The following is a 14,721-nucleotide window of genomic DNA, read 5'->3' as shown; positions in this document are numbered from 1 at the left end:
TAAAAAATTAGAAAACCACTGGGATGGAAATAACTCAAGCTTTCAACATCTCAAAGTTGTGCCTTTAAACCTGGCCTTCAAACGACTTCTCTGCTTTGTGAGGTAGTCAAGTTACTTCTCTGCCCTGACTTCCTCTCCTGTAAAACAGGATCACTAGGAAGATTAAGTAAGATTAGGCAAGCCCCAGACACAGAACAGATTTTCAGTCAATGGGGTGGCCTTTAGACATGCGTATGTTTTTGGAAAAATGTGTACTCTGGAAATTATACTTCTAATGTCCTTCCCATGCTTAGTTCTCATTAGTTCAGTGAAACTAGGAGTATTCTAAACCAAGGGCTAATGCCCAAAGGACCGTTAATATGGGCAGAGACTGTGTTACCTGCCCAGTGACCTCCATGCTAACTGGCTCCCCTCAGGTAATCTAGTTACAGGTGTCAGAGGACCCACAATCACGGCACATACTGTTCAGTGTCCTGTGCTTCCTTGCAGAAGGACATCAGTAATTAGAATCAGAGAATACTGTTTTTGAGTTAAAAGGAACCATATTCATCCTCATGTTCAACCTCATATTTTCATAGTAAGGAAACTGAGACCAGAAAGAAGAAATTAGGGACAGAACCCAAACATGATTTTTAATCTTACATCTATACCAGTGGTTCTCAACTACAGGTGACTTTGACCCCAAAAGGACACTTTTGGTTGCCACAACTAGGAGAAAGAGGTTGTTACTGGCACCTAATAGGCAGAGGCCAGCAACACTACCAACATCTGATGATGCACAGGACAGCTCCCACAGTAAAAGCATCAACACTGCTCGTCCATACCATTGGATGGAGTGGCTCCAGGGAGTCCAAAAGCTGCTTCTTAAGCTACTGCTGTTGGAACTTGAACTTGGCCCCAGTTTGGAGGCCCTCACCATCAAGGGCACTCAATTATCAGTCCACTCAATTCTGCCTCTTTAGCATTAAAGGACACTGGAATTAGTTGGGATTTAGAGACTTGCTGCCTTAGGCAATTAAAGCCTGGTCATAACTTTTGAAGCATAGTGGTACACCAGCCTCAGTGCTATTGACAGTCCTAAGGATGCACTTAAATCTTATTAGGCAATCTAAGAAAATGATTCTCAAAACCATTTTGCCAAACAGAAAAGCCAAATGATGCACAACCACACAGTTATTAAATACTCAGAATTATGCACCTCAGACAAATACATTTGACACTACACTGAACGACTCCAGAATTAATGCTTTGAATGAAGGGAAGACAGAGATTGAGCCACTGACCTAGAGCAAAAGCAGCGCTCTCAGAGTGTCCACCCAAAGCTAGAGTTCCATGTTGGAAGAACTAAAATAGAAAAGAAAAGCAGAGTCAATGATCCAAGCAATTATGTCCTTTCTGGTTCTTGCCATGCATGCCATCTGTCTTGCTGACCTCACAGGCCTCCACAGGGGCCAGTGTGAGGGTCAGATGAGAGTCTGCATGAGGGAGTAGGCAGTGAACTGCAAAGCTATTTGAAAGTATGAGTCATTTATCAGTCTGAGTTTATTTACCCACAGTTCCACCTGGAAACTCTGACGTTAGTTCTGATTTATGGTAGAATATAAGAAGGATCCCAGCATGATTTATTTATAAATTCAACTCACATTGAATAAACACCTGCCATGTCCAATGATTTGGGGAAGCACAGTCATCACTCAAAAAAACCCACATCACCCAGTTAACTCTTATACATGGAATTAGAGCTGCAGAAGTTCTTTTAGGTGGAAAAACCTGAGAAGGCTCCACTGAAAGAGATGGCATTTGAATTGGATTTTAAAGAAAAAATGGGACAAAAATCATTCAAAATACTAAAAAGAATATGAATAGAAAAAGAATCATAGAAAAACCTAGGTAAATAGGTAAATATGACAGTGAGTAAGGCATTCAGCTTGCCTGGAACTTAGGGTGAATGAAGAGGAGCGACAGAGAACAAGGAGGAAAGGCAATGTGGACGTAAATACAGAAAGCCTTAAATTTTAGACAAGAAAATCGGCTGCCAGGCGTGGTGGCTGTCATGTAATCCCAGCACTCTGAGAGGCCAGGTGGGTGATCACTTGAGCTCAGGAGTTCCAGACCAGCCTGAGCAAGAGTGAGACCCTGTCTTCACTATAAATAAAAAAATTAGCTGGGTGCAGTGGTGTGTGACTTTAAACCCAGCTAGTTGGGAAGCTAAGACAAGAAGATGGCTTGAACCCAGGAGTTTGGGGGTGCTGTGAGCTAAGCGTGTGATGCCACAGCCCACTAGCCTGGGCAAGAGAGTGATACTCTGTCCCAACAACAACAACAACAAAAAAAAGATTGGCCTTTAACGGCCCATAGAAAGCCAATGGAGATTTGTGGTTATTTTTAAACATACTGGGCACAATCTGAGGTGTGGAGAAAGTAATGAGATGTGGCTATACACAATGGAGAACATGAAGAAAGCAGAGTAAAGAAAGAGATTGGGGGTTATTTAATACTCTAAAAGATGAGGAATGAATTTAGACCAAGGTTGTAGGAATAAAAATAAAAGGAAGACAAAGCCCACAATCTGTTAGAGACCCATTTAATCATGGGTGAAGAGGAAAAACAAAAAGTTAAAGCTGAAGAAACACACAATAGCAGATCGTATAAAAATGATCCAGAAGTTCTGATACTGGAGAAGCAGATGAATGGTAGTAATTATCAAACATAAGGAAGACGGAAAAGAAAGAAGACTGAATTGCATCTAGACAATCTTCTTGACTCACAAAATGGAAGCCCAACACCAAGGTCATTCCTGCTGTAAGTACCTAGATATAACGCCCAGACTCAGTGCCTGGGGAGCTTACTACACCCAATGGCCCCGCTCCCCTGCCCTTTCCCTAGGCTAGACAGACTCTAGACAGCCTCCTTGGGTCTAGAGCCCTACACTGGTACTCCCCAGATTCCTGCTGCTTATTGCCAGGGTGAAAGAATGAGTTGAGGGATGAACGAGAGGTATTGCCTTATATTCTAAACTCTGCCCCAAAGCTAGCTATGCAGACCTGCCATCACCTCTTTTCTCCCTGGCTGTGCTTGACCTGTAGTTACAGCACTTGCAGGCCCTTTCCCATGTGGACTGTCTGGGCATCATGCTTTGTGGCTACATCTCAGCATCCATTTGTGACAAGGGCTCTAACTACTGCTGCTCCTCTGGTCTGGTCTGCACTGCCACCCCTCACTATGAAGTCATCCCAGTGCAGGTGGCAATTGTGGAATGTGTCTGATAAACTTGTACTTACTACTCTGAGAATGTATTAGTTACCATAAATATAGAAAAATATTTTTAAAGGGTTTTGTCTCCTAGAAGATCCTCTTGTCCCTGATGTCACCACTAATCCTTAGGCTCTAAATATCAGCAATACTAAGTAAGTAGCAGAATGCAGGATTAGTTGTGCATATGTATACAAAAATACATGCTTTGATTTATCCTGTGTTGCCCCGTTAACTTTCCCAACCAGTTATTTTGGTGCCATTTTCATTGCAAAGGTAGGAGATAATAGTCCAAAAATATTAAAAGAGCTTCTATTTCAAAAATGTTAAAAGAGCTTCACAATTCACCTATGCGCCTTAATGTCCCTTGGAAGAACACGAAGACACAGTTCAGCAGAAGATGTACCTGTTACTTGCTGTGTCCCATCCTAGGATACAACTGCTTAGAAGGCAGTCTTCCCATGGATACTCACCTCTCCAGCCCTCCCACAAAGCATTCTATCATTAATAACACAGGTGGCAGTTCTGTTGATGGCTCATTAAATATGCTGATTCATGAAGGCTGAACATGGGCAGGCCTAAGGAAACCATTGCTGTATTTAATCAATTACTGGGTTCATCAAATATGATTACTGACCCACATCAAAATCCAAGTGAAAGAAGGTATTACACACTTGGGAGAAAATAACTTCTTGCTTTGCCTTGCAACAAATAAAGGCTGCTCTATTAACTATATGCACTATATACTTAATTACCTACTCCATTTGTACCCTGAGCTGTCTTCCTTCTAGTATCCAAAATATTTTTGAGCCATTTTCCCCTTTGGAAAAAAAAAGCCTAATATTTAAGATTTTTATAATATTAACACAAACTTAAATTCCTGATATAAACTCTACCTGATTATGACATATGCTCCATTAATGTATTATTGTCACTACTTGCATACCTCTCTATATTCATAAATAGAATTCATTTACATTTTTAAAAAATGTAAAGGATCAGCAAAACATACATGTTAGCAAGAACTGAGAACATGAAGAAAACGAACAGAAAAGATTATGGACTATCCTATCAGACTTCAATATGGCTATACTAAGCATGAATAATAAGGCATACTGCAGGCTCATATTGCTATCTGGTAAGAAAACACCTGGTACAATAGTTTAAGTATCCCCCACCCAATAGAGGTGGGTGACCTTCAATACTTATACCTTAATACTTAACAATGATCTTCAATACTTATATCTTATTACTTATATCTTAATACTTAACACATCTTCTTAGAATTATTTTATTCACAGGTATGTAACTTACAAGCCTGTGTACTATTCAGAGGCATTTCTTTACATATCTTGTTATTTCCATTATCTACTAAAGTATATGACAATATGCTATATTAAGTATTAAATTTTGTTAAACCAGAAGATTGTTGTGAAGTACTATGCATGCAACAACCAATAAAATATTATTACCAAAAATATGAGAGAAGCTTTTGCATAGGATAAAAAGACAGAATTTCCTCCTATACTGTCTAAACAGAGCTACAATTAATAACAAACAAAAACCTTCATTCTAATAAAGGTTTTACTACCTGGTGTGGCTCAAAAATCCAAATTGTAACCATCCTCACCGAAGTATTTTCATAGCCCAGACACGTAAAAATTGGACATGTGTTTGCAAAGGTACTTCAAATTCATGGATACGCCTTTATTCTTGCCTCCACCTCTGAATTATGCTGACCAATCATAGTATCACAGCATCCCCTGGCAACCTAAAATAGGGGTGGGGAGAAGGGGCGTGTGTGTGTGTTGGAAGCACTTCTGATATAGATTCAGTCTGGAACATCATCTCTGATAACAATTCCTTTCTTCAAGGGCAGCCCAGAAGTATCAAATTATTTCTATGTATTTATGATTATTTTGTACATGGTCTGACATGCTTTCCAGTTGACAAACTTCCACAAGCCAAACCTGACACCTTGAAGGTGAAGCTGTATTAAAAGCAACCTGATGGGAATTTCATGGGTAAGCAGGCTTACTGAGTAATCTTCCCTAGTTGTCAAATGAGTATTTCACCACTTCCGCAAATCTCTTAAAATGATCGGCCCTCATGGACAAGACTCCTTCTTAACATGAAAGGATAGTTCCCCTTAATCATGTAGATTTAAAACTCAATCCAATAGGGTTTTCTGTGCAGAAAGAAGCTTATCTCCTACCTATTTGGTGCCCTTGCTAACCTGTTAAAGAGCACTATAATGTCACTATTGAAATTCTGGTGTTGGAAGAGATGAGTGTATTTCTGTTAACGCTAAATGTGAGAACCAGTGGAATCACTCTCATCCAAATATTTCCCTGGGCTACAAAAATATGTCTTATACCTTATGAAATACTTGATAACTACCTCAGTTGAGTTGTAGTAGCATAATTACTTTGAAAGCTGGGGGATTTTTTTTTCTTTAACAAAGCTTTGAAAAGTAAATAAATATATAAATGAAATGTAGCCAAGGAAAGCATAAACAAAGTTAGATTATTTTTGTATCCTAGGATGTCTTCCTCTTGATGCCCAAATCAAATCTACTTAATCTAAAGGTTTCTAATAGAACATTTATGTCATTTAGTTTTCCTACATGAAGCCACAGCTTTCTTTGACTAATTCTTTAGCCAAATAACTACAATTAGAACTCAATTAACCAACTGAGTTTACAATGGTACACCTGTCCCTAACACGAAAAGGAATCACAGCTACTACCAGTCCAAGTGAATCATAAGACAGGCCATACACTCAAACAGACCAGCACCTGGCATTTAAAATTGACTACCATTCATCCGATTAGGAATCTACAAACCGCATCTACAGATCCCCAGATCTATTTCATAGAAAAACAAATATCTGACCTAAGATAGAAGAACTCAAACCAATCCTCTATGAATCTGCACATTAAACAACTTCAAAGAATCTGGGTCAAAGTAGTCTATTTTTTATTACAGTAGTATAACAAAAAATGCAACAGCACTTACGTCAGATATGCAAAAATACACTTTAAAAATTTGACATTATAATTTGAAACTTGACAGGTTTGAGCAGCTCTCCTTGAAAACTTCCTCTCACCTGTCTATCTCTCCTTAAAATAAAATTGAGGTAACTTTGAGGTATCTCATCCCGCATGTGAATATGATAAATTACCTTATACTACTAAAGACTATCGTGCCCTCTGAGTGATTAATTTACATCCTTTCAGTGGTTTACATGCGATTACTATCGTGGGTCCAATAAACCTGAACAAGACAGAGCTGGTTAGCCATCTGTATAAGCACACTATATTTAGAAAAAGTATAGCAACCTCCAGGAAGCTTAAAAATTTTAGTTCACATTTCTCTGAATGACTCTGTATGTTGTGTAACAAATTATAATACTGCTCCTTTGGACCACTGACTTTACTTGGAAACCACAGGATATAGGAGTCTCGACTGTGAGATAATGCTCATTAGAAAAGGTAAGACTAAAATGGTCATCTAAAAATGTCATTGTTGAAATCTATTGGCAGATTTTAATTACATTAGTGATTTTTTTCTGCATGAAATCTGCTTAATTCTGTAATGCCAAAGTCAAACACAAAGGAAAGCAAACACTAGCCTTTTAGACTAAATTGTGGGCTTCAAATGTTTGGTGAACCAAAAGTCTAAGCAACCCTATATCTTTGGAATGCACTTTCCAAACTCTTCTCAATAAAACAGAATAAATATTTTGGCACTTGTATTAAGTACAGTTATGTATCTCTTAATGATGGGGGTACATTCTAAGAAAGTATCCTTAAGCAACTGTACCTGTTTGAATTATCACAAAGTGTACTTACACTAACCTAGATGGGAGAGCCTACTGCACACCTAGGCTGTGTTGTATGGCCTATTGAGCAGCATGTTACTGTACTGAATACTGTGGGTGGTTATGACACAATAGTATTTGTGTCTCAATACACCTAAACATAGAAAATGGAATGCTGTGCATTACAATATTACTACAGCTACTAAGTCAGTAGGCAAAAGGAATTTGTTAGCACCATTATAATTTAATAAGACTATTGTTTATGTGGTGTGTTGCTGATTGAAACATTGCTATACACCATGTAGTATTCCCAGTGCCTCTCCTTAGTTAGAAGCTCATGAGACTAGACTTATGTCTAGTCTAGACTAGCTGAAGTTAGAGCATTATTTTTATTAAGGGAAGTATATCAACCAAAAGAAACAGTACTCTACTCTTACCAGGTTCTCATTGGATCATACCATCCCAATACTGATATCTCCCAAATTCATTCACACTTTTCCTGAAAAAATCCTAGGAAAATGCATACCATGTTATTTGGTACATAAAATAGGGAGTGTATATATTAAGGAAAAATAACTTAGGTTTATATTTTAATCAATTCAACTGAGTCGTGTGTGACTTCTCTCCAGTGCTATCACCAACAGTCTGCAAAACACATCAATTTAAAAGAACACAGTCCCTAACAATATTTAGTATTTGTGCATTCAACAACATTTACTAAGGGGCACTATGGCAGATGCAGGAGACACGAGAAGGCCTAATAGACAAGGCACTCTCAGTTGGCAGGGATAATGAAGGAAAACAAGGGCAGCTACAGGATCACGTGGAAGGCAGACATACTTCAAAGAGCATTAACTACAAGATGGACTGAGGTTCAAGGTTCGGGTCGGGAAGAAGGAATAGCTTACAGGCAGTCTCTGGGTTATGAAGGAAAGAAGTTCTATAGGTTTGTTCTTAAGTTGAATTTGTATGTTAGTTGGAACAGATAAATTTACCTATTGCTTGTAATAGCCTCCATTCTTAAGTATGAGTCACGCATCAGTCAGATGTTTGCAACTCAGGGACTATGCGCACACAGAGGAATGTATCACTACAACATGCTCAAAATCACAATGCAGTATCATGAAAAGAAATAGTTATCCACTCCCTGGAGGCCTGACTGATTTCTTGGGTAACTTTGAAACTGATGCATTTTATCTCACCTAACTCAAGAAAAGCTCTCAACACAGCTGAGGTCTACACTGTTAAATACGCCTAAGATAAATACATTCATTAAGAGTTTACCAAAGGCCTTCCTAAGAAAGCATCCATGATCAGCTGAACCTTTAGAATCACAACTTTGATGGAGAGCCAAAGCTAAAGTTTAAAAAAATAAAGAGGGGAGGTCAGAAGTGGCAAAAAATGATGCTGAAGAAATAAAGGGGGTCATATGAGACCTTCTGTGGTATTATTGTCCAATTAAACTTAGGAAAACAAATCATCAAAAAAAAAAAAAACAGTATATGAGAGATGAACCAATGAATGTACTATGTCAGGTAATGGATATATTCATGTGCTTGACTAAAGTATTTCACTGTGTACTACATATGTACATACGTACTACATACCTCAAACATATTCTATACCTTAAATATATACAACTTTTAAAAGATATGCCAATGAATAAATTCCACCGTGAATTACTTAATGCTTCCTAAGCTCATTTTATTATTCAATTATTTAGAGAATCCACCCACCCACTTTGTGTTAACAGTCTGTGTACACACACAAATATACATGCCGCTCCTTCACAGCACTAAACAACATCTGTTAATCAACGCGCACTTTAATGAGGAATTAAAATGTGTTTCTCAATGGTGCTGGGAGATCATGCACTCAAAGATCTGGTGAGTCATTTTTGTTGAACTGAAAACACAGAGGACATTAAGTCCAAAGTTTAACAGCCACACAGGTCAGAGTGAGTGTCCACCTAATCCCAGCATGGTTCCCTCACACCAACGGGTCTGCAAAGCACAGCCCAGAGCCAGGCTGGGGCCTCACCCTTATTGATCCACTTTCCATGGTACGACACAGGCAGTGTTGTCCCATGGTAGTCTGCTTAAAATTCCCCTCTCCACAGTCAAATCAAAAGACTACCACTGACCTTAAAAACGTTTGTACCTATGCTTTGAGCTCAACAGCGTTTTGTTAGCAAATCAGACAAAAAGGAATTCAGACACTAAAAGTGTATTTAAAGACCCAGTTGTGTTCCACATCCATAAACCTCAGCCCCCCCACCAGCCCAGTCCCTCTCTGGTCAAGGTTTTAGTAAAATCACTAGACAACACAGCAGGAACAAGCTTTTGAATCCACAGGATCCACTCTCATGTGAAGATGTCCACCTACTGTGCCACACTGGTGCTTGAGATCAATTTTTAATCACAGCAGCGGCAGCGATTGGGAGATAAAGCAGACAACATGCAGAGAAGGAACCAAGAGTCTGTTTATTACATTCCAGTCCACCATGAGCCAGATTTAGGAAGAGTGGGCCACAAATGACTCAACCAATCATAGCTCAAAACGATTCTCTTACCTCTGGGATGTTTTCTTATATTTCCTCCTGCAGGAAAAGAAGCACAAACATATATCAGAAAAGGGGTTGTGTCAGGCAGTGGCTAAAAAAAGGGACTTCAGCAGGGATGAGCATGGAAGTCAACACTTCCTAGGAGGCACCCTCAGTGGAGATTATGGGTTTCTAAGCTTAAGCAAAAAGTTCAGGGTTGTCGTGTTCTACTGTAGTCAAATGTATAGTTCCTACATCTTCACAGTTAAAACTCAGCACTCCGAGAGCTCAGTGGCTCTGTTCTTATGTTCCTCCCTTTCCCTTTTGAAAGTCTATAGCATCTTGGTTGAGGTCAACCTTTAAAGACAAGCAAGATCCAGGTTCAAATCTCAGCCCTTCCAGGTCCATGGATTTGCTGCAGAGTAAATGAGCAGAGGCTTCTAAAGCATTTCTTTTGTCTAACACATATTAAATGGTCAATAATTATTCGTTTTTTATATTGTCACTCTTATTCCCAACATCAGCACTGAAGTCCCTTGAAGGATGTGACTTTTTGATGTAAATGTGTAATCATGCAGCTAAACCATGGGATCAGAGGTATTTTTCAAAAAAATAAAGAATAGTAAAAGGACAATGAGAGAGTCTAGAAGGAAATGGGGGAGGAGCATTAGGAACTGGGCTCAGCTGAGCGTTTCCCCAGGAAGCAGGAGAGGCCCAGTGCCAGCCCACCTCTGCGGTTTACAGTGTCACTGAGACATGGGCAAATCTCTTGTGCATTTGGCTTCTTAATCTATCAAATGTGACTGTTACATTTTCTGTGACCATTTTACCTAGGTTGTGGTGGCATACAAGTGGAAGATGGCCACAAAAGTATGTTGCCCCCATATCCCAATGTTCTTCATGATTTAGTAGACTCTGAGAGTTATTAAAAAGTCTCAGTAGGCTCTTCACTGGGGATGATTAGAGAAAAGGTAGTGCTGAGAAAGGAAGATGTATCTCCTTCAAGTATCTGCAGGAAGGGCAACACTTTCCAACTGTCCTTAGTTCCACACCTGAGTTTCCATTATAGTCACTGCACCTGGGAAACCAAGCCCCCAATTTGCTAATGGAGAGCTGTAAGCCACAGGGGTTGTTTTTTTAATATGAAAAAAGGTATAGAAGTTTCAAACTCAAATCACAATAGCCTGTGACATCTCTGTCTAACACATATTACATGTAGAGCTAAACAATCTTGGTTTGTTTAGCTCTACAGTGCTGGACCAGTTATTCAACCCCTCTTAGCTTCAGCTTCTTAGTTTCTTAGTTTCAGTGAAAGAGGCAGCATGTAACACAGAACCTGGCTATGTGTGAACAACCATTTATCCACGAGGAGGTGCATCAGAATAACAACCATGATTCCAGTATAGTAAGCTCATAGACCACTTCTTCTATGTTTACTTTTATGAATTTTCTTTATTTTCTTAAAGAATGAGCATTACAATTATAATTAGAAAAAATTATAAAAATAAGTGTATATATTCCTAGTCACATATGTAGATATATACATGCTTAAGAATCTATAGCTAGGTAGGCAGGTAGATATTTAATGTGTTTGAATTACATCACATAGAATAGGGAAGAAGAATGACAACAAAGTGGGTTAGGGCTTGAGCTGTAGAGCAAACAATCCATGTTCCAATCTTGGTTTGTTTAGCTCTACAGTGCTGGAACAGTTATTCAACCCCTCTTAGCTTCAGTTTCTTTCCCTATAAAGTGGGAATAACCAGAGCACCTCTCCAGAGACTATATTATAAGAAATAAACAAGACAATTCACCTGAATTTCAGCTGTCTAAGGTCAGGTTCTTTGTGTGGTTTTCCTGTATTCACTCCTAAAGCTGTGATGGATAAGCCCTCATCATTCACTCTCTCTTTCCTGGGCCCTGTCACCAATGGCAGCTCACACTCTCCAGGAAGTAGCCAAGAGCAGGGGTTTCATCCACAGGCTTGGAGCACACGGGTATGACTTCTGCCCTTTGCCACATTAGCAGTGTGGTCTAATAAACTCATCTAAGGAACATCTGAAAAGGCTGAAAAATAACCTATTTAAGAGTCTCCAGGGACCAAAGGCAAGGGACAGTTAGGCCAGATAGAACCCCTGGCTTCTAATCAGAAGCCCAACTAATCCTATCAATGGAGAGTGTCTTCAGGGATCATAAGAAGACAATCTTTGCCACTAGCTTCCCCAGAATTCTCCCGCATTTACCAAAGGACTATACAAAGACACTGCTAGGAGTGCTAAAAGAATCAAAGATGAACAAAAATAAGAAAAGGCTTCATTTCATCACCTACTACTACTAAGTCTACATACATTTCTTTTTTTTTTTTTGTAGAGACAGAGTCTCACTGTACCGCCCTTGGGTAGAGTGCCGTGGTGTCACACGGCTCACAGCAACCTCTAACTCTTGGGCTTACGCGATTCTCTTGCCTCAGCCTCCCGAGCAGCTGGGACTACAGGCGCCCGCCACAACGCCCGGCTATTTTTCTGTTGCAGTTTGTCCAGGGCTGGGTCCGAACCCGCCACCCTCGGCATATGGGGCCAGCGCCCTACTCACTGAGCCACAGGCGCCGCCCCCTCTACATACATTTCTAATCCATACAACTCTGCAAGATCCACTTCCTGAATGTACCTAAAGTATTAATTTATAACAACAAATACAAGAGATAGCTCAGGGAAGCTTTGTGGAAGGAGCAATTTTGATTGATGGGTAGAATTTCAACAGGGAGAACTAGGGAAGCCTGCAGCAAGCAAGCAAAACAAGCAGGCCTAATGGCCATCAACCAGCCCAGCAAGTGGGGGCTATGCAGTGAAATAGCAGAAGGTAAGGCAGAAGAGTGCTAAGGACAGAGTTAAGCAGGAAAAGTAATAAAATATATAATTTAAGAAAATAGTTAATAGCTGGGTGGGGAGGAGTCAAGGCTTATGGGAAGCAGCAGCACACACCCTCCTGTGCTCTTATAGCATGCGGTAACCTATCACACACCATCTTTGGCAGCACTGCATGGTCACATGTCTGTGACTGTGAGTAAAGACAACAGGGCTCCGGACTGGGAGAGACCTGACTTAAAACACAACTTCACCCTCTCTAGCCATGAGACAACAAGCAAGCTCTGTGCTAAATAAGCTTTAGTGTCTGCATCTCTAAACATGGATGGAATGATCTCAGATGAGATAATATATTAAACTTGCCAGGCAAGGCACTGCCGTGTGAGAACATCTGCCCCAGTTTTGAGCTTCTTGAGGTTAGCAGTCCTATCATGTGGATCTCCCTATCTATCCCAAGGACTTGTATGTCAACTGGCATGTGTTTGGCATGCAACAAATATCTGTTGGTTAAATCAATGAATTCTTTGCAACTGCCATCTATGTCTGGCAGAAGATGGGTTTTACATCTGGTAGACTCAAAGAAACAGAGACCAGAACTCTAACTTTCAGACCAACTCAACCTCCCTGACACTACCTTCACAGATCCATTCCTGGCCTCATAAGTTATAAAGCTTTTCCTTTCCATCTTTTCTCATTTAGATACAGCCCTCAAACCAAGGCAGACTCAATCCAAATAGTGTCATCTTACACTGGAGCTTGGAAGTCGGCACTATGAGCGGTGAAGACTTCTACCACAGCTGTGATTTCCTGCACCCTCCTGTGTAAAGCAATGAGAAAAGGCTGGAGAGCTCCCGATTATCTGTGAAGCAGATCCTCCGCTCCAAATCCATCATAAAACTAACTCATTTAGACCTCCTACAAACTCTAGCAGGTTTAACTCACTTCGTACTTGACAGAAGTAAGTCTTAGAGAGGTTAAATAACTTGCCTAAGGATACAGAACCTCAAAGTAGCTAAGACAGAAAGCAGATTCTGAAGCCTTCAAAGAAAATTGAGAAAATTATGCAAAGAGGTCAAAGGATGCCACCAGGAAACTTAGACACCAGACAAAAACAAACAAAACCAACAACAATCAAACATACCAACATACCAGGTTCATTCCACGCAAATGCAGGAAATGAGCTGGAAAAGAAATCCAGTTTATTCTTGGCCTTTTGTTTTTAAGAACTACAATGAATGTATCCCTGACTCACAACTTGAAAGATAATGGGAATGTTCTCAAATGCTTTGTTTTGTTTTGTTTTGTTTTTCAAACTTAATTTAAATTTATAATTTTTTGAAATAAAACAATGCAGTACAAATCTCAAGATTCAAGGAGCTAGACTGAGAAAGAAAGATAGAGAAAGCAGAGAAGAACCAGGAGCTATTGTACTCTTGAGAGCTGGAGATGGAGGGAGGCCAGCTTCATGCCCCGGTGGAAGACAGGTCAGCTTCACAAGTTCAGGATGAGGAAACTACCTCAAAGAAGGTCTAGAGTGGGACTCCGCAAACTGTGTTACCCAGAATGGGCCCCATCCTCCACACACACGCACGCACACGGACACGGACATGCACATGCACACGCACGCACACACGGGCTTCATTTGCCTGTCTGTGTTTTTTTTTTTCAAGAAGAGTCCATTACAGCATATTGTTTATGATCACTTGCTGGGGCTCAAATCCCTTCTCCGACTTACTGTGTCTAAGAAGTTGTCTAACCTTTAGCAACTTCTATCACTTCTCCAACCATGAGTTTCCTTATCTGTAAAATCTGCATAACAATCATACTCCCTCCACAGGGAGGGAGTTACAGTATTATGACTATAATACTATAACATTGTAAAAGTATTATAATTTAAAATGTTTTCCATTTTTATTTGGAAAAGAAAAAGCCTTTCATTGATTAAACTCCAGAAAAAAAGGTTGAAGATAGCTTTTCTAGAATGGAAAAATTAAATACTCCCCATTCTCCTCATCTTGGAACACATGAACTGCAAAAAAAGCAGATGCAATCTCAGTTTTACTTTACTAGGAAGAGGATGAGCTGAAACCCAGTCCAGCTTTCCCTCATGCCCAAGGGACTTTGTGGTCTAACCACTCTGACACCCACTCCGGCTGCATCCCATTTAACATAACAGAGCTACACACTTCTCTCGAATATCAAAGCTGGGCTACTGCTCAGAAGGTAGGAAAAAAGAAACTA

At 39.9% G+C, this 14,721-nt stretch overlaps 1 protein-coding gene across 3 annotated transcripts in view; it reads right to left on the bottom strand.

The window, feature by feature from the left end:
- Positions 1 to 14,721, bottom strand: part of PDE1C (phosphodiesterase 1C) — a 374,041-nt gene that overhangs the window by 347,028 nt on the left and 12,292 nt on the right. For all 3 annotated transcript variants that reach the window (XM_053609332.1, XM_053609330.1, XM_053609331.1), the window contains one exon: positions 9,647 to 9,673. In XM_053609332.1, coding sequence (XP_053465307.1) covers positions 9,647 to 9,673 — 27 coding nt within the window. The remainder of the gene's footprint in view (positions 1 to 9,646; positions 9,674 to 14,721) is intronic.

Source organism: Nycticebus coucang, chromosome 11 (genome assembly GCF_027406575.1).
Source record: "Nycticebus coucang isolate mNycCou1 chromosome 11, mNycCou1.pri, whole genome shotgun sequence".
In the NCBI taxonomy this organism is placed as follows: domain Eukaryota; kingdom Metazoa; phylum Chordata; class Mammalia; order Primates; family Lorisidae; genus Nycticebus; species Nycticebus coucang.
The sequence above is the reverse complement of the archived record's forward strand: the minus strand, read 5'-3'. Positions and strand labels throughout refer to the sequence as shown.